The sequence below is a fragment of the Drosophila erecta genome, unplaced genomic scaffold, assembly GCF_003286155.1.
Source record: "Drosophila erecta strain 14021-0224.00,06,07 unplaced genomic scaffold, DereRS2 tig00000000-arrow-pilon, whole genome shotgun sequence".
NCBI lineage: Eukaryota > Metazoa > Arthropoda > Insecta > Diptera > Drosophilidae > Drosophila > Drosophila erecta.
Genome location: NW_020825194.1, coordinates 13,080,166 through 13,101,250, shown reverse-complemented (window position 1 = coordinate 13,101,250; position 21,085 = coordinate 13,080,166). Strand labels below are relative to the sequence as shown.

Genomic DNA, 21,085 nt, shown 5'->3' with positions numbered 1-21,085 from the left:
CGAGTTAAGCAGCGCTTACTGTGCTCCTTTGTGCTGGGCTTTCCAGCGCGTTGATTGTATTTAAATGGCTCTCGACTATTTTTAGCCGCCCCAAAGGTCACACCAACACAATGACAGCGGCCGTAAGCCGTACTCCGTACTCCGTAGGCTCCAAATCTGGTAAATGTGATCTGCGATGACGGATGACGACGTCTTGGCCACTGGGCTCTTGCATAAGAGTGGAGCTTGTTTTTGTTTTGTTTCGCTTTCGGTTTCGGTTTCGGCATTTCGCTGATCTCCCGCCTTAATTGCAGTGCGGCACGTGCATCTGGCGCCGCCTTGCACGGCGTTACGTATACGCCCCGTTCGTATGTTACACATACGCCCGGTTGGCTGGAGGGCACGTGCACAGGCACGAAAACTGGCTCGGGTTACTCATGTGCCACATACTCGTAATATGGCCCCACCTCCCCACAATTGCAATCTTATCGCTTTTGTAATATGTACACTTACTTGCTCACATGCTCCGGCGTTTTTTCGGTCACGTGTTGTTCATCGAAATTGTTACGTGGTTCGGTGAATTTCCACTGGAGTGCAGTGCAATTGCCGGGAAATTCATTCGTTTTCACAATGCAGCTAAAATGGAGTTGAAATTGTGCGACGAGCCCCATGCACTTGTGGATTGTTTACGTGTTTTCCAGCAGCTTATCTACATAACTCCGTCAGCATTTTCTGCTTACCCCGATTGCATGGCTAAAGTTTAATCAGGAAAGGCGGAGAAAACCCCGAAACGACAGCAATTGCGGCTGGCGGAGCTGGGAAAACTATTTTTAAAATACTTTTGCTACCACTGGATGGTGCAGTCCACGGCAGAGTGGGGCCTGTGAAATGAAATGGAATGTTAAGTGGAAATCAAATAAATAAACAATAAACAATGGAAATTGAACGACTACTGCTTACAGCATGGCACTGCTCACATTCCCAAAGTGGAGGAGCAATTTCGTTATATCTTCGATAAATAAATTCTTTTCCCTGACTCAAAGGGCCGGAGAAATATCTTGCAATCCATTTTATGAGTTTGTAAAAGTAATATGCTGAATGTGAAGCAAAAGTACATATATTTCTATGGACTCCATGCATCTTAAATCATCTCACCCATATTTATTTTAGATGTCTTTACATGTGTTTACTGGCTTACTGGCTTAGGCAACGCACCCAAATGCTTATGACAACCTCAAATAATCGTAGGGAAACGCACACCAGCTCAAGCAATTTGCACCTCCAATTAGGACAGCTGCGAACGACATTGGGCGATCAGCAGACCAACTAAGGCCAAATAGAACGGTGTTTAGCATAGGAGTTACAGAAAATTGGGGCCAGCAGCGGGTCTACTGCATAGAACACAGTGAAACAGCTTATCAGCTGGCGAAATTTCTATTTCAAAGTCGAGGTGAAGTCAAGAGCAATAAAAGACAACGAGCACCCGCAAAGGAACCCCTGATAAGGGCGATCTAGCCCCATAAAAATAGAAATAAAAGCGGGAATAATCTGAAACTAATCTGGAACGGGTCTGAGAGCTATAATATATTTTTGAGCTCAAACTGCGATTGCTGGCGCTGCTGATACCTCAATCTCGTTTTTGCCAGTGCTCCTGTGGTTCTTGTTGTTATGTAGATTAGAAATCTCGAGAAATGTTTACAAACATGTCGAGGAGCACGGGGACGGGGACGGGGGCAGCGACACGTGCGCCCGCAGCTGGACAAATAGGGAATTACCTTATGAACGGAGGTATCTACTATATTTTTATTTTTATAGGCGAGTGTCGGGCGAGTCATGGAATGAATGCATGTACAGGGCCTGCATTAATTACTTGTGTCAGTCAACAAGTATGCACGTGAGAAAATATGTTGTGCAACATTGACATATAATATCTTGATATTTGAACAAATTACTTCGATGATTAGGTACAGATTTGAGACATCAAATATCATAATATTGGAGCACACAACCTCGATTTTTCCCTACAGATTTGTCTCTCCGTGTATCAGTCACTTTATCAGAGAAACCCGTGTGCAACGACTTTTGAGTGATTGGGATTAGAATGAAAGTCAGGGGCAAGTCCCCATAAGATACAGATAACAGAAAGTAAATCCGTCAGACTATAGATATAGATAGTTGGCAGGTTTTAGATCTGCGCAAGCCACTTCAAATAGTCTACCAAACCCCACAAGCCTTTATCCAATTAGTACATCCAGTTGAAGGAAAATAACTCGGCATCCAAAAATAACAGAATTACAGCCGTCTAAATTACATCTGCTGATTATTTTACATCACACATGGAGGTTCCCATTAGCCAGCAGCTGCCGATGAATTTAATTTGCTTTTAATTGATTTCGCGTTTGTTTACCAGTTAGCAGTTACCAGTTCTATTTCTGCCCGTCGCCCTCTTATGTAAAGCCAACAAATTGTTACACGTTTTGCATGAGAATGTTTACGCTGGCGTTGATAAATTAACCTAAGGCGGGGTTTGAATTTCCTATTGGGCCGGGATGCCAGCGAAAACGACGCAAGGTGACGCCGCCTGTAACTCGCCGCATTTGGCACTACAGTCAAGACTCTGTAAGTCGGATTCCAAATTACCTGCAACACACTGCTGTCTTGGATGTGCTTTTCAGACGAGTAAAATGCTCTTTAATCAGTTGAACTGCGAAATACTATCTGTAACTTGAATTTCGACAGCACTGCCATTTGCATACAATACATTTCGCAGATGAAAGTTCTGAAAATGAAGAATACATTTTCAGCCAACCAGGGCTGTTTTTCAAGTGGTTAATACAAAGAAACCAAACACCACTGAAGTTCAACCGAGTGTTTGGCTGACTTTGTCGCGTTTCCAAGTCGGACTTGGGCTCGTGGAGGAAGTGGCTTTAATTAGATGCGCACACTGACAGACTGACGGACAAATGGGGCACATACGTCTATATGCGCACAACTGCGGCCTGTAGTGGCATTTGCATTAATCGAATTTGCATGTGAGGCATGATTTATGCGAGTGAAGCGCTGCTCGAATGGATTGCCGGGGTTACGGGTTGGTTACGGGCTGGTTACGGGCACTGTGGGGCATTTGGATTGCCGCAAAATGTCAATTCGGTAGCAGCCAATGTCTCGCCGGGCAGTCTGCGTCTGCTTTTGATACGCTGCCACTTGTGTCTGCCTCTGTTCTTGATGTTGCAACGCCCGCGGCTTAGCACGTTACGCATACGCCATGGTGGCCGCGCTGCCCCTGATAAGCCGGCGAGAACAAACGCCTTTGCCACACAGCGACGCGAAAGACACGGAACATGTTGCAACAGCTGCCCCCCCGAAAAGCAGTGTGCAAACGTGTATTGGGGATACCTGCAGCTTGGTTACGTACACGCGTAGGCGGTCCAAACTGCCATTGAAAGCTGACTTTGACGCAGTTCTCGGCTCGCAGCGCCTCGGGCAAACGTGTGCGATTGCTGGCCACGTAAGAGGAGCAGCGAACGTGCTAGCCGCCTGCCTTTGTCTCCATTCGTTCCAAGTCCCCCAAGTCCGCCAAGTCCCCCCTCTTGCCAAACACACACATATATATAGGCGGTACTTTGGGGTTCTTGTGGTTACGCGTGAAAAGCACCTTCGCAATGCAACGAGCGATGAGCTACCGCCTATGAATATCTGGAAAATTATACAACTATGGTACATCAAACTGCGTCTTACTGTTTGAAACAATCCTTTCTGATATTTTACACAACAACAAAAATATAATGCCCATTAAATATTGTTTAATGCCCCTAAGTAAATATTTAATTATAATTATTACGAGAGGGTTGGCTTCATACTTGCATGAAGAAAAAAACAGATTACAAACTTCAAATACAACTTGCGAAATCTTACACATTTTTAGTGCAAGCAGAATATTTATAGAAAAATACATTTGTTGAGATCGTTAAACAATACGACAATTTTAAGACCTCGTTTCCCTGAATTTGCTCATCATTGATGAGCGTTGTTTACCCTTAGCGTTTATAAATCGCTCGAGGCATTCAAATAAATACTTTGCTATAAGGAAGGGTTTTAGGTGCACGTTTTCCGTGATAGACATGCGCATTTTCAGAGCTGTCACGAATTTCTAGTAATTAAGTAGATTGATGCTATCTTTTCAAAGGAATTTCGTTTTGACAGCACCGTAAACTTGTCTTCCAAATAAATCCTGTAGATTAGAATTTAATTATTATAGTGCTTCCCATTTTTCTAGCTTTGATTGTAATAATACAATATAATATGGAGATCGACAGTTTGGAGTTAGAATTCTGTTGTCATGGAAGATCATGGACTTGACATAGAATACAACTACTTAAGCTCGTAATGGAAAGCCACTAGCCCCGTTTTATTTAATCCACGAGGCAGAATTTCAGCATGATCGCACATAAGCTGGAAAAATATTTCAAATGCGATTCGCAGCAGCAGATCTATAAGTTTGCGAGGCAGTGCAATAAATTCCAGGTTATGGCTAGCTGATTGCTAATGTGCAACACGTGTTCACTTCACTACACTCACCAGAGTCCGAGTGCCTTGCCTGCCCAATTAGGCAAGGCGAAGCAGAAATACGGCAAAAGTAGCTAGAAAAAGTAGCAGACAAGCGGACGTAAGAGGTGCCCATATTATTGCTTCATTGCTCCGCTCGTTTTACTTGCTTTTCTAATTACCACAAGCGTTAAAATGGCATATCCCAACAAATTAATTACGAACAATGCGCGGCAAGCTGATCACGTTTGCTGGGGGTCGCGGCAACAGTTGTTTTTGCTTTCGACCAATTATATTTTCAAGCAATTGGTATGTGAGCAATTCAAATCGATGCAAAAAGCGCGCCCTTTTTTGAATCGCCTGCGCTGCCGTGTGAGTGGCTGCTAGCCAACACTGTTCGAACAGCTGGGAGCGTTGCCACTTGTGCTCGCGGGCTAACCAACACTGCTGTCAGCTGTTTTTTGTCAGCAACAAATTATTATTTTTTTGTTTTTCCCATTAGAACGTGCTAAATTCTCCAGAAACAATGAAAATTAGTGATAAATAGTGGCATTTCAGCAGAACGATTGCGAGGTGTAAAGGGTTCGCCAGGCGAAGCCCAGAAAATGTCAGCAGCCGAGTTTTTTTCGTGTGTTTGTTGTTTTGTTCTGTTGCCTAGCAACAAAAAAGTCCAAAACACTAGCCATTTCCTTCCGGTCCCGTTACTACGTCGTAATCCAGTTGGAAAAGCCAGGGATTAGCAGGAATACCAATTGGAAAATCGAATCCCCTGGAAAACCCCAACGAATTTTGGATCACAAGCACAGGAGAGGTTTTCGAAAACCCGAAATATTGAAAATCAGTTCCAGGAGCCGAGCTCCCTAGTCACTAAGGTAAGTTCCAGATTCTAGTATATATAGGTGCATATATAGGTATAAATCACTCAACGCCCCATTCCAAAATTCGTAATTATTAGGCAAAAATGGAAGGAAAAACTTTTATTTCCAAACGAAAAGATCAAAAGCCGGCGAAGTTTTCTCATTTTGTAGCCAGCGAATTTTCATTGAACGAGAAAATGAGAAAATTACCCAACCAGCCAGGCAGTCAGCGGTTTTTCCGCATTTTCATTTGCGCGTTTTCCCATCTGAAGCGCTCAGCCATTTAAAGACAATTAAGTCGAGTCCTCGTGGCGGTCGAGGCATCGCAATGCGTATCCCAAGGAACACTGGGAACACCACCACCAGCCTTGCTCCCTTCCCTTGATCCTGCACCCCTCTCCCCCCACCCCCTCCTCCGGCGCGAATCCACCCCCACCCCCGAAAGGACCTCTCCATCCAGGTTCCATATCCATATGGAGTGTGCCATGGCCGGTTGCACATTACAGCGAGTCCTTGCGCCAGGTGTAAGACCAGGAATCCACAACTCCCAGCACACTCGAAAAAATACTTGTTCATTTGGATTTATACCCCGTTTGTGGAACTCTTTTAAAAGAAATCATAGAAATATAGGCACTGAAAGTAAACTATACTATATGTAAGCTGGAAAACCACTTACAACAGAATCTCACAGACGTATTTATTTAGAAATTTAGAGAAGTGTACCGGCCCAATGGCAACCTCCTGTGCACTTCCGCTTTGCTGCCTCGCCACTCGTCCTGCTTCACTGCCTCCGTCTTCTGCCCCGAAACAGATGGAATGGGAATGGAAACGCAGGGGGCGGGGGAAGGACGCGGCCGCGGTGGAAGGGGCGGGGCAGGACGCACGCCACACGCCTAACAAAGGAACTGCCGCATTACACTCATCATCTTCATCTGATGAAGTGTCCGTTCTAATGAATGTCAATGTCAATTTGCCCATCGGTTCTGGCGAACCTGAAATGGCCATAAAAGTACATCATATTAGAAAGACAACGACAAACAACATCTATGATCAGTTTTATATTATAAGTTACTCAGGTTATTATAATAAGTTTCACTAACTAACTCAAGTTAACTCAATATTTGAAAGAAGCTTGAGTTAAAAGTGAGTTTAAATGGTTTTAAAAACAATTCCATTTCCCCACCAATGATCTAAAAACAAAGTGAAGAACTTAAGGAACTTGTGAGGAGAAATCTTCTATTCTGCAAGTAAAAGCGTTTTTCAAGATGTTGAATACAAATATTTCTGAGAGTTCTATAAAAACGCCTAACAGCAAATAGAAAGGATATGGGCATTCATAGTTATTCTTGCTGAGAAATACTAATGCCAGAGCCTAATAAACATTTCTTCATAGATGTTACGAAGCCAGCTAGGCAACAAAAGTATGATAATCATCTCATTTGCCACATCAGCCGACTGGGAGGTGCATCCAACTTCGAGTCCTGTCCTTTCCATCCTTTCTGCCTTGTCTGCTGCAGCCGTTAAGTGAATATGATTAGGCCAAAAGAAAGCGTCACGCTGTCTGAGCTTCTGCGTTTTATGCCTGCCCATTCCCAACGTGGTAGGTTGTCCCTATAACAACGCAGCTGCCGGCGGAGGAGGTGGTGGCTCTGGGGCAGGTGGTGTGCTGTTGGACCTTAAAAAGGGGTCAATGCCATGGACTGGCCGAAAGTGCAGCACCCACTCCCGCTATTCCACCCCAATCCCCTAAATTTCTAAACTCATCTATGTATCTCTCTTCCACTGACCATGTGCTGTGGCAAGTAGTTCCACAGTAAACCAGCCCTGCACAAATTTAAATGATTCTAAAATAGTTGTAGTGGATAGTAAGAGACATTTATGGGAAATAACTGGGACCTAACTGGCTTTCCCATCAATATGTAGTTGTTAGAAGATACAAATATAACATATATTATATGTTATATTGAACGAGTAGTTTGACATGCCTAATTGTGCTGCATAGTTTGCAAGGCTCCATCCCTCAACCCGAAGTAACCAAAGTCGAAGCTATTCAAGTTTATAAGCAAGCAGATGGCATAGGGAGTGCGACCTGTATGTTGCACATGTTGTACTAGGCATCGAAACGAAATTCAAACGGCATTCAAATGAGTTTCCATCTCGCTCTGCCAGCAGCAACTCACTGCACTCGAAGCAGCCGAGACAACAAAAACAGCGGCAGTAGGAGCAGCAGCGAGTGCATTTGACCAATTCGAATTCCCTATTACCAAACCATCAACCCCTTTGGGCCATTGTCATTGCCGCAGTGTTGGTAGTTTGTCTCAGTTAGTGCTGATGTTGGGCAAAACCTTTTTTCCGCCGTAGTTGCATACACACGTTCGAGGTAAACACACCGCAGCAGCAATAACTATAGCAGCCCCAGATATATTCCCCGGATATATCCGCATACGGCTATATACACATATAGACGGTAAATCCCTTATCGTATAGGGAAAATCCGACGAGAGCGAGCACTTGCAGGGAGCAGAAAAGGCGAGCGAAGGAGCATGGAATCCCGAAAAATTTATTTGATCAATAATTTGGCGTTGCGCGTCCTTAGTGATGTGTTCGCCCTGTGTGGGTGTGCACTGTACAGGTGATAGTGCTAGTGTGGGTGTCGTGACTGGGCAAACTTCCCCTGGAAAGCCAGTGAGCTGCACTTTTCACGCGTCAAATTTATGAGCTCGCCCAGCGCGCCGCTTGATTTGTGAACTGAGGCGCCAAAGGAACCGAGTGCACTTCCGTCCGGGGCAACGCATTAGCTATCCGCCCACTCCAGAGCAGCACCCCTTCCGCCCTCCCCCCAAAGGAACTCCCAACTTCGTTTATTGTTTATAAACAACAACTTTGGATGTGACGTATGCCGGGTCGTTTGTCCTGTCCGCGCTTCCAAAATGGGGGATCCCCTGCTATTAACCAAACCGATTCGAACCGAACCACCACTTCTCCGCCAGCAGTTCGATTCCCCTTTTCGGGATGGACGTGGACGTCGCCAGCGTCGCCAGCGTCGCCTTCTCCACAACTTATTTACTTTGAGCCGGTTGCCCTGTGAGCAAGTGCATGTGGCAGGTGCAAAAGTGGCAGCAAAAGCGCAGAAAGTGTGAAATTTAGGAGCTTCAAATCAGCAGCATTGCCAAAGAGCACCAACTATGCCAGATTAGAAATTTCCACAAAAACTTGGAACTTCTAAGTACACGGACATTACAAATCGAACTAAAAAGAGCTTAAAGACTTTTGAAATATGTGAATAGTATTACAGTGCAATTAATATAAGCCAACTCATTACTTAACATAGAATTTAATAATTGAAAAGGATACTAGCAGTATTATAATGAAACATTTAACATTTAAACAGCTGAAATCATTTAAACTAACATAAACGAAACTATGAATGAAAATCAACTTGAACTCTGCAATGAACTTTAAGTTTCCATAGCAAAAATTCAGCTGAAAAGAAACTTGTTTTCTAATTACGATATATGTTTGTGAGTTACTTAAACAAATTGTGCTTCCTTTGATTGAAACGCGCATGTTATTTTGAGTCCGAAAATTACAATTTGCCCAACTTAATTGGCCAGAGGCAGAGCCGTAGGCCAAAGATGGATTCTCCGGGTGTGGTATTATGTAAGTACAGTGAACTCAGCGGCCAACACTTCCCCGAGGCAATCACTAAGGATAATTAAGTTAGTAGTAGGATTAGGCAGCAGAAAGTTGTGTTAAATGTCCACGAAGGTTTGATTGATTTGTTGCCTTTGGTTTCAGTCAATCATCGCTCAAATATAAATTAACTTTAAATTGATTCACTCTTTAATAATCGAATTTAAATTAGGGTTTAATTTCGCGCGAAGTAAAAGTTTTGTATTAAAAGTAAGCTACAAGTTTTCAATATTTGAATATTGTATCTTTGCCTCTGAAAGTTTATTGAAAGCTGATGTGAAGCCCCTCCTAAAACTAAACCTACCACGTTTCTGCCTCCGGTGATTGTCCAACAACAACAAAAAACATAAATCCCCAAAACATTGCCCCCAAATTTATGCTGTACTTGCAACGAAGGATGTTGCCCAAAGATTCCCCAGCAATTGGAGGCAAATCAAAATGGCCGACCGGAAAAAATACGATGTTGTACACAATAGACATCCGTATATACGCACATATTTATATTTATATTTATATTGTGCGTAGATATATATTTTTGTGCTGCTGCTCCTGCTGCGCGGAGAACAAAGCGATGAGGAAATCAAAGCATCAAGAAATACCTGCGAAAAGTTTAATTTCATAGCAACGCCCCAGCGGAAGCAGCACAAGCCACCACCACCGCACCACACCACCACCACCACCACCACCACCACCACCCACGCCACCACCCACACCAACAACAAAGATTCCTTGGGAGGGGGTGGGATTGGGCGCCGCTCGGGTGGATGACGATGTTGATTCCTTATTGAATACCTGCTCTTTGATTGACGACATGCCTTGTTAAGTTTGCAAAATTTCACTTTTTCCTTGCAGCAGCTTTCTCCACCGGGAGCCACTTGAGGAAGCCGAAGCACAGAACCTAAGTAACCTAAACACCGCCATTGCCTTAGAACTCGAAGAGGATTTTGGATAGCAAACACTGCAGAGATCGAGAGTAGAATACGAGCTTACTAGTCAACGAATTTAGCTGCCCAGGGGAGCAAAAATCAGCAACGCAATTAAAAATCGCCAAATAACTTTGTGGAGCAGCGAACGGAAAACATCAAACCCCAATGACCACGCGCCTGGCACCGCAGCGCCAGTTCATCATCTCGACGCGCTCTGCCATCGTGGATGCCACCTCGCCAGCGGAGGACTCAGCGGAGGAGCAGCAGCTGACCGTCGAGGTGGAGAGCGCCACCACCGGACTCACTGGGGGCAGCACCACCAATAGCACCACATCGCCACCGCCGCATGCCGAGCAGTTTGAGTTCTGCACGGAGGATGGAGTCGTTGTGTCTGCCACACTGGAGGATGTCATGACACAGGTGGGTGCCTTCCCGATTAACTTGGGTGAATCTCACTGGAGATAAGGAATGTACTGAAGGATCTTAGCTGAGGCTAAGTGACTTTCTCTAGACTAAACTTATGAAATAGAAATTGGTGCTCCCTCAACTAAAAAAGAATTTAATAAATATCCACCTACCTTGATAAATAGGTAAAACTTCTACCCCTCTTGCAGAACTGCCAGCTCTTGCAGAAGAAACTAGTCGACGAGGACGACGACTCCACGGGAGCAGGAGCAACCGGTGCCGAGCAGCTGGAGGTGATCCGCGTCGTACTGCCCATGGATGCCGAGGACTCCAGCAGCGATGCCCATCTGCATGGGCATGTGGTGAACAGCAGCAGCGACACCATGGGCACCATTACCACCACGGAGCCCAATGGCACCACCGTGACCCACTCGATACCCATTCACAGCATGGCCGATCTGGCCGCGATCAAGGATGGCGTCGATCTGGCCCAGCAAGTGGCCAATGGCCAGGTGACCGTGGTCCAGACCACCGAGGATGACGACGGAACGCCCTTCATCACAGTCACGGGTGAGTTAGCAATCCGGACTCTATTGATACTCAATATACTGTTATAGATCAACTGAAATATGTTTTATATGAAGAGTATGAACCCATTACTATTTAAATAACTTTTTGCGGGAAAACTAGACGCTTTATCATAAGAAATCCAGGCGGGAAGTAATCATTAGTTAGGAGGCATAAATCCTATTATTACTTTAAGAGCAATCGCTTTGCAAGAACCCTAAATCATTTTATTGAAATCTGCCAAAATTCCCCTAATGAAATATGCCACAAAACCCGATGGATAAATATCAATCTCGATGCCACTTTGCTAATAAGCGCAAAAACTGCGATGCCGCAAAAAATCGAACGTACGTGCGATTCTCGTTAGCGATTTATTCCAGTTGAGAGCGGAAAAACCCACTTTGGCCAAATCCTGAGCCGAAACTGAAACTCCTGATTTCGTGGGCGGGATCAAAGCGGCGACCAGCAAACGGGAAACGGCGGACGGCAAAAGTCGCGGCTTTGCAAACAAACATAATGACAGGATCAACATGTCCCGGGGGGCAGGAGGGGCAGGAGGGGTGAGCCGAAACAAGGACCAGCTTAAAATCCGGCGTATTTTAAACGTTTGCCTGATATCACAATTAAAGCGACTTAATTTGAAAACTGAAACGCGGATGAATGGCTGCCTGATGGGTGATGCGATGGGTGGGTTGATGGGCTGATGGGTTGCTGGGCTAGGCGCACACGCACCCCGCAGAGGATTGAGATACTACCTGTCCACGGACACACGACACGGATCCGCACGAGCCACGTGCAAAACAAAAAGCAACAAAGAGGCAAAGTGCAGCTGGAGGATGAATGCGGCGACGAGGACGACACACTGGGTTGTGATATCCTCGCACAGCCGGCGCACACATACATAATTATTATCATCCACTCGAGCGCCGCACAATGAATTAATCGAGATTACACTTCGCCGCGAAACTATAGCTATCTATAACAAAGTCGGACAGCGGGAAAGGGTCGTCTGGATGTTTGCCATCGTACTTGATTTTATTAGCACAAATTACCACCACCAGGACACGCAGGAGGGCAAACAACCGAATCCGAATGGCAACATCGGGTAATCACAACAAATTGAGAGGGCTTCACACGCTGCCTCATCCTCATCCTCATCCTGATCCGAGGGGCATGAGGCATGAATGGAATGGGAAGGGGCGCACAGTGGGCGGGGATGAGTCGACGACTCGCTAATAACCGCCCGCTGTCAACTAATACCTTCGTCCTCCTCAAAGGACCCTCAACTACAGCACTGCGAGAAATCACTCCAACTTGTGCGATATTTTCTACATCTGCCTAGAATAAATACCTTAAAAATGGTCTCGATTGCCCATGAACTTGCATAGAATTCCTCTCAATTTTCACGAAAACTCCTGCAGTTTTCAGTACATAACTTTCTCGCAGTGCACTGATTGCCAATAAAAATTGATGCGGAATCCCTTTCATATTTTGTGCGGCAGGGCGTTGCAACTTCGTTCCTCTTGTGGGTGTTTATCAGTTGAATGGCGGATGGGGATGGCCACGTACTTACGCGCAGCTTCTCGAATATGTTGCATTGTACTTTTCAATTGATACGGATTTGCTGGGTGCTCATCGAGTCGACGAGGCAGAAGACGACGAGCTTAACCTTTAATAATGCGCCAGCAAATAAAAATAGAAACACACAGAACGCGGGAATCCGTACCAGCTGAAGTGGTTGGTCGCTGATTGCCAGGTGGATGGTGATGGTTAGGCTAGGTGGATGTGGGTGGTGGTTGCCAGGTTGCCAGGTTGCCGGCTTCCAAGTTCCGAGCTAGTTAGGGAACTGTGGCATATGCCGGGCTTCTTTTAATTGTGCCAACAGAAACCTATTTGTGCCCGCTGCCCATCGAGATAAGCGCAAATTTATTTGTCAAAAGCGAGTCGCAGTTCATAATTCTCGGAGAATGCTATCGCGCTGTGGAAATCAGAGCGAGCGAAGCTCTACAAAGGACTCACCTCCGAACTCCGACCTCTGACCCAATCCCTGCAGCTCACATCCCTTGCCTGTGTGTCCGGCTCACAAAAAGGTTAATTGTTTGTTGACGTTCTACTAGATGCTGGATAAGCCAGCTGCGCTCCCCTTCCGCCTTATCCTGCACTTGTCTGTCATCGTTATCCTGGCAATTTGTGCACAGCCCGGCTCCCATGTGCCCATGTGCCCATGTGCTCTGGAGTGGAGCTGGGAATTTGCACAAGTGGCGCACCAAAGTGGATATTGCAATAAACCTTTGAGCTCGCAAAACATCCGAAAGAACATTCATTCTCTGATCAATCGGGGCTTTCATCACAAGTTATCTGATTGATCTATATTTGAGCTCAAAGAAACCTATTGTGAACTTATTGGTGCTCTTATTCCCCTCTAGATATCGTCATTAGGGCACTAATGAAGGTTCTCTACTGAATATATAGGATATAAATTGGCACACTTATTACTTGTTCTCATTGCGATTTGAGTAGTCCGATCCTAACTGAAATAAAAAGGTGTATTATGCATATCCTTCATTGCGAAGGACACCTTTACATTCAAAAAGCTGTGCAAGGCACTGTGCACCCATTGTCCCAAGATCCAGCTGAGCCGGTGTCCTTCATCACACTTCATGTGCCATCTGCCATCTGCAAAAGATTCAATCTGAGTCCATTCCAAAGGCAATTACCAAAGCAAAACTGCTTGGGCACTGAAACCAAAGTCATTGAAAGGCCAAAATGTTTGGGCGAGAATGCGGTCCACTTGAAAGAACCCCAAAAGATTTCGTATATGGCGAAGTGGAATAGTCTGCATCCCGTGACGACTTTAAAGGACATTTGCCAGTGCAATATACACTCCACTCATCACTTCGCAACCCCAGTTGCCCCAAGGGGCACCTGTTAATATTTACAGTTTGCAGCGGCGTGTCAAAGGCAAAATTCATGGGTCAGGGGTCAGGGCTCAGGGGGTTCACAGCCCGCAGCTCTGACCGCAACAACTTCAGGCACCACACACACATACACCGGCACATGTGCTCCTCGACGAGGAATTAATATCCGAAATATGTCATGGAAAGCGGTGACCAAGAGGAAGCTGCCCAAAAACGAAAAAATGAAGGGAAGCACTGGCCTGACCACGGGGAGAATATGGAAAAATTCCACGCATCGCATGCCATTCCGGCTGCCTTCTCTGGTGCTGCTCCATCCAAACCATCCAAAAGGGCTCCAAGCGCCCCACCCAGCCACCTGGTCGCACCGCATCGTCGGCCATGGAAACACCCACGAAAGCAGCCCGGCGACGAAGGGATGGCAGCAAGCGATTTGGTTGGCCAGGATACATCCACCAGCATCCTGATCCCGGGGGTTGCAGAGCGAGCGTGCGAGCGAGAGGCCCAGCTGGTGGAAGCGAGACAGAGAGGCTGCCTAGCAACCGGCGAGAAGTGGGATTGGCCAGGCGGCGTTGCCTTGACGCCGTCGTCCTGTTGCCATCCCGCTTGCGTATCCAGCATCCCAGCGTGACGCCACGCGGGGCGTCCCCCAAGTCCACCCACGCCGACCCGGCCACCACTTGTGCAGATCCCAGAAAATGCGACTTTGAGCCCGGAATTAGCCAGCGCACCGATTGAAACGGGGAGCGGGATGGGGCGGCAAGGACGGGGTGGAAAAAAGGAAAAAGACCAACAGCAAAAACAACCTAGTCGAGGGTCTGGGTTGGATTACTCGCTACGGGCATACGGGATCATAATAGCAACCACCCACCCGGCAACCACCCAACCACCCAACCACTGAGGCAGCAGCCGCCGTTGTTGTAATTTAATTCGTTGCTGCGCCGCCGTCGTCGTGAGTTCGCCATCATCATTATTTTCGGAGGCATATTGCTAGGATAACATTTGATTTTGGATTCAGTTGTAATTCTACCGTTCGCAGGCACTGGTTGCTCCGTTTCCACGCCATCCAGCAGCACCCAGCACCCAGCATCCAGCTTCCGTCCTTCGATTCCGGCCACAGCCATCGCAACCCAAGCCGACTAGCATACAAATACAAATACAAATACAGATACAAATACCACCCACTGGAGCAGGACAATTCTGGTCAAGGATTTCACTTTCGCTCTCTAAACTGAATTGCTGGCCAGTTGCCAGAAGCAACCGGCTGACTTCTCCACTTACAAAACCGAGCTTTGGCGTCTTCGATTTGCATATTTGAACTTGCAACTCGTCGCCGTTTTCGAACTGCGTTGGAGGATCGTTGAAAACCATTTATATGGATAGTAGTTCTTGAGATCTGACAGTTATACTTCCACCTTTGGATTGGAATATGAGACGGGATTCTTAGCTTTGGATTACAAATCTTGGAACTTACATCACTGGACTTCAAACCTATTGATTTGAATTTAAAATTTCTTTATTGGAAAATAGTTGTGTTCGTGCACAAAAGTCTTCTTTAAAGCTTCAAAAACTTTTCGAAATCAGTTGGAAGCCCAAAACGCAGATATGCTTGGGTTTTCAAAGGCAAGTGAGATCTTTTCAAGAGCCAACCAGTTTAAAGGCGTGCATCAAGTCATTACCGGAATCATCTGAAGTACCACACGACAGCCACCCGGATTAGGGGCCACCAATTCCAGCAGCCTACGCTCCACTTCCGGCCAAACGAATGCATTCGCGGTACGGCTTTGACTGCCAGACGCGCCATTACCAACACCACCACCAGCAGCAGCACCACCAGCACCACCACCACCACCCAACGCCACCGTGCAGCATTCCGTTGGAGTCGCCGCCAACGCCGCCAGTGATCAGCCCCAGCGCCGCTGCTGCCGTGGCCTACTCGAATCTCCTGGAGAAGTGCCGCTGCAAGCAATCCGTGGCCGCCAATCCCGTTCCAGCACCACCCGCCCAGCTCCAATTGCAGCTGCACCACCATCATCACCACCATCACCACCAGACCTTCGTGGCCAGCGCCAGTGCAACTAGCTATAGCAACTGTTCCGGGATCGGATTGGGTTCGAGAACGGGATCGGGATCGGGTTCGGTATCGGTATCGGCATCGGCATCGGGAGGTGGAAGTGGAACCGGATCCACTCCATCCGCTTCCACGTTGGCAAACTCCGCTTGTGCCGCCGCAACGAACATTTCGGGGGGATCCTCCAGCACCACCATGTACCACCACCACCATCGGCGCCACAATAACCTGTCCTACTGCGGTGGTAAATATCTCACTCCTCTTCCAATAGATTTCAGTGCGAACTTTATAGTGCATCTGGAGCACCTGTCGGTTATATATGCACATGCGTCTTCAGTTTGTGGGTGTCAAGTGTTTTCCTCCGTGGTGCCAATTGAATGCAGTGAATAGATTGAATGGACAAGGACTTCGGGCTGTTGACTTAATCAAGAGTATATGTGCGCCAAGTATTTGGTTCAATGTTAAATGAACTTTAACGAATGATTGTGCCGAAAATTCCTGTGGCTTCAATAATAACAAAATGAATATGTATCAGATAAATTTACCGACGGAAAAACTTCAGTTTATAATATCGCTAATTTCCATATTTCTTGTATTATTATTTTCTTTAAGCAATCGGTCAGTAGTCTAAAAAGTAGTTAAGTAGTTAAAAGCCCGATAAAAAACGAGTTCGTGAATTTCGTGACATAAAATGTAAAGGCTGTCCAGTAAAAACTCAATTATTCCGCTTTCTTTCAGTTTCGGGCCAGGAGCAGAACTACCAAGTGCAATATGTGGACTCCGAGCTGTACCACAGCAACTCCAGCCAGACGCAAATGTAAGTGGATCCGGGGCATCCCCAAAAGTTCGACCATTATCTAAAGCCCATGTCCTTGCCATTCCCTGCGCCCTTGCCCATTCCAGGACGTACCCGTTCTGCCCGGTGGGCGACTACCAGGGCAACGGCCAGACGGCCTACTACTCGACCACGGGTCAGTACGGAGCCACCTCGTCGGCCGGAGGCTCGTCGAATGGAGCGCACTCCACGACGCTGCCGTACCTGGTGCCCGTGGAGGAGGGCATCCTCCTCAATGGCTCCGCACACTCGCTGTCCCAGTCGCAGTCGCAGTCGCAGTCACAGTCGCAGTCGCACGGACGCGATTCGCCGCACAGCCTGACGGTGAGTAGCAGGGATTGGGAGCGGGAAGCGGACCGGGTGAACGGAACTAATCGCCACTGGGTGCAGGAGGTCGCGTACATCCAGGAGGCGCAGAGCACGCCCCAGACGCCCACCTCGACGACCACAACCCACTCGGCTAGCGGCGGCAGCCTGGGAACGGGCGGCGGAGGCGCCTCCCCGGATTCCGACCAGAGTGCGCTCGGCAGCAGCAACAAGATTGCCTCGGCAACGGTGAGTGCATCCATGGCTACGCCCCCACGGACAGCATCCCCTAATATGCCCCCATGCACATCCAACTCTCTGGCAGATCAAGTGGCTGTCGCGCAACTACGAAACGGCGGATGGGGTGAGCCTGCCCAGAAGCACGCTGTACAACCATTACATGCAGCACTGCAGCGAGCACAAGCTGGAACCCGTGAATGCGGCCAGCTTCGGCAAGCTGATACGTTCCGTGTTCTCCGGACTGCGCACACGTCGCCTGGGCACGCGCGGCAACTCCAAGTACCACTACTATGGCATCCGCATCAAGCCCGGCTCGCTGCTGAACAGCCAGGCGATGGACGACAAGCAGATGCTGGCCGCCGGCTACGGGCCGTCCTCGGACGGTTCCGGCGGACCGGGCAGCGGACCCCTGGTCAGCGTCACCAGCAGCACCGCCGGACAGCTGGCCGGCTCCAATGGACTGGGCGGTGGCCATGGCCAGCGGCACAGCGGCGGCACCAAGAAGCACACCTTCAAGCCGGAGACCTACGAGGCGTGCATTCAGGTAGGGATCATAAACTCAATCTAGGCGTAAAAAATAAATTGTGGCATTAAATTTGGAAACAATTTCTGCTTGAACATCTAAATGGTGGCGTTATCCTTGAATATCCTTAAAATATGAACTATGCAATCAAACTCAGTGATGCAGCAGTGTTCTACTCTTAAAACCAGCTTAAATAGTTATGCTACTGTTATATACTTTATAAGACAACTTTAAAAGGACTTTGATTGATTTGTGACTTCCATCCGTCCCCAGTACATCGGCGATGGAACCAGTGCCCTGCCCTCGTTTCCGCCCATCGAGCTGAACCACAGTTTCAACAGCGAACTGACGCTGGAGGACGTGGACACCTTCCGGGCCCTGTACCGGGAGCACTGCGAGTCCTTCCTGGACGCCGTGCTCAATCTGGAGTTCAACACCGTGGAGTTCCTGCTGCGCGACTTCTGGCGGGCCAGCGACAACAACAACCTGGACGAGTGCGAGGAGGAGAAGTACTTGAGCAAGACGAAGCTGTATCTGTTGTGCCACTGCGCAGAAGTGCAGAAGTTCGTGCGAGAGGTGGGTGCAGCGGATTGGTGGCCAATAGATGGCCGGCAATCGTGGCTTTCAGTCGGCATCGTAAACAGTTCGTGAATTTGTTTTACAACTAAAGCTGACAGTACACTTTAAACTGATATTAATACCTTAAATACGTGGACTTACGCTCTCACCAGGTGGACTATCAATTCTACCAGAACACCGTCGATGTCATCATACCGGATGTGCTCCGCTCCATACCGAACGCCCTCACCCAGGCCATTAGGAACTTCGCCAAGAACCTGGAGATCTGGCTGTGCGAGAGCATGCTGGGCGTGCCGGAGCAGCTTGCCCAGATCAAGACCAGTGCCGTCTCGGCCTTCTGCCAAACGCTGCGGCGCTACACGTCGCTGAATCACCTGGCGCAGGCGGCGCGGGCAGTGCTCCAGAACGGCGCCCAGATCTCCCAGATGCTAAGCGATCTCAATCGCGTCGATTTTCACAATGTGCAGGTGAGTCCTCTGAGATTATAGACAACCAAAGGTGAAATCTACAACAGGGCGTATGAGTGATATATAAACAGCTAGTCTACACCTTATAGTTGTGCGATACCTTATAGTTGTGCACACCCCAACTAATTGACCAATGTATCCCGCAGGAGCAAGCGGCCTGGGTGAGTCAGTGCGCGCCCGCCGTGGTCCAGCGCCTGGAGAGCGACTTCAAGGCCGCTCTGCAGCAGCAGAGCTCCCTGGAGCAGTGGGCCAGCTGGCTGCAACTGGTGGTGGAGTCGGCCATGGAGGAGTACAACGGGAAGCCGACTTACGCCAGAGCCGCCCGCCAGTTCCTGCTGAAGTGGAGCTTCTACAGCTCCATGATCATACGGGACCTGACCCTGAGATCCGCCTCCAGTTTCGGTAGCTTCCACCTGATTCGCCTGCTGTTCGATGAGTACATGTTCTACCTGGTGGAGCACAAAATCGCCGAGGCCCAAGACAAAACAGCCATTGCGGTTATCTGTGAGAGGATGGTTAGTAAACGGATTGAATTACATCTTACATGAGCCCACTAAAACCCTTTCCCTACTCACCCTGGGCAGAAAAAGGACATGGACTTTGAGTTCGAGTGCCAGTTCGCCTACATCACCAGCGACGCGGAGCACCAGACGACTCCGAGCTCGGCCAGCAGTGGAGGCGACGTGGGCAACGAGGCCAAGCGACTGAAGCAGGAATGAGGCCCCGCGACTTGGATGTCCATGTGGATGCAGTGCAGGCTGGCATGGAGCGGCATAGTCGTAGTGTTTATGTAACCACCAGTAACCGTTGACCCATCAGTGTGCACCCCCCGCCCCTGTCGTCACCAGTCATTCAGCTCTGCATTTAATAGTGGAACCGTGTTGTATATCCGTAATCGTATCGTATGTGTGTGCTAGTTTTTAGCCCTAAGTTCCCCCACAAGCAGCGTAGTCAGTCAAAGTTTTAGTGGTTAGTTTTAGGCAGGATCCTTGCTCAGATGCAGTAAAAGCTCTTTTGGACGGGCACTTGCGATATAGGATATATCATTATATAGATCAGTTTTAACCATTTATAAAACGTTCATTGGAGGTCAGGCAAAAGGTATGTTTTCGGATTAAAACTCGTTTACTTTAGTACCCACACACCATAGTTTTATGATATGGGCTCAGACCCATTGTTGCCCGCCCAAGGGAGCTTTAACTGGAATTTGTCGAGTGTTGGACTGCCCCCGCATCGAAGTGAAGAGCCGTCCAGAGAGCAAGCAAGTCGAAAGCCAGTGCGGCCGCATCGCCTGGTCTTGTCTGCCCTGATCTGTATTCGTAGGATACGTTTTAGTTTAAGTACATGTGCATTAATAATTGTAATCAACTGTCTACGATAACGATGGGCTTGGAGGTGGCATCAGTTTTGTCTGGTTTCAACAAACGATCTTGTATATCATAGCGCACGGCGCACACCACACACATAGTCTTAGCACCCATAAGCGCACTCAGAGGAATTAGTCAGGAAGCATATAGATTGTAGCGAAGGAACACAGCTCACATGGAACAGATCGAACAGCTTGCTCAAGTTCAAGTGGAACACCCAGCTCGAAACGCAAAACCTAAGCTAAGTGAACAACAGGCCTTAAATGTGCAAAGATTAACACTCAATTTTGAAACAATACAATTTACCATACCTATATATTAATTATACATAAAGATTCATAAACATGTATGTATATTTTAACTACAAGGAATCATTTTATTACGAAACATGTATTTTAAACAGAGGCGCTTATCATAGTATTTTATGCCATTTTCGATAAGAGTACAAGCAGCTAGCGAAACGGTTTTTAAGTCAACTAAGGGGTATGCGATACGCAGGCCACCAACTGCATCGGTATCCAACAGTCTAGTCCTAGGAAGCACACATCTGAACTATATGCTCTGTACGGCCCATGAAACCGACGATATTACCAGTGGTTCCTTTGTACGAACTGGGTTTGCTCAAACTGCGAAATGCTTAGCTAGCATCTAAGTTCTATTGGTTGTTGAAAAATAAAAGTAATTTGAAAACTGAAATTTTAAAATGTCAAAACTATTTATGTATGTGAAATAAAGATTGTCAATGAAATAATAAAACCGGCTGTCTTATTACAAATCAACTTTTCCCTAAAACCTCAGTGGCTTCAAAGA

At 47.4% G+C, this 21,085-nt stretch overlaps 1 protein-coding gene across 9 annotated transcripts in view; it reads left to right on the top strand.

Annotated features, from left to right (window-relative positions):
- LOC6552033 (DNA-binding protein RFX2) overlaps positions 1–21,085 on the top strand; it is a 22,981-nt gene extending 1,896 nt beyond the window's left edge. Inside the window, exons 1-11 of one of the 9 annotated variants that reach the window (XM_015154461.2) lie at positions 4,923–5,396; positions 9,927–10,420; positions 10,591–10,975; positions 16,697–16,775; positions 16,862–17,117; positions 17,184–17,348; positions 17,425–17,883; positions 18,136–18,438; positions 18,594–18,908; positions 19,055–19,423; positions 19,493–21,085. In XM_015154461.2, the coding sequence (XP_015009947.2) occupies positions 10,166–10,420; positions 10,591–10,975; positions 16,697–16,775; positions 16,862–17,117; positions 17,184–17,348; positions 17,425–17,883; positions 18,136–18,438; positions 18,594–18,908; positions 19,055–19,423; positions 19,493–19,627 (2,721 nt within the window). In that variant the 5' untranslated portion in view covers positions 4,923–5,396; positions 9,927–10,165 and the 3' untranslated portion in view covers positions 19,628–21,085. Of the gene's footprint in view, positions 1–4,922; positions 5,397–8,362; positions 9,042–9,926; positions 10,421–10,590; positions 10,976–15,488; positions 16,203–16,696; positions 16,776–16,861; positions 17,349–17,424; positions 17,884–18,135; positions 18,439–18,593; positions 18,909–19,054; positions 19,424–19,492 lie in introns of those variants that run through there. The other 8 variants (XM_001980642.3, XM_015154460.2, XM_015154462.2 and 5 more) reach the window with 8 other exon arrangements.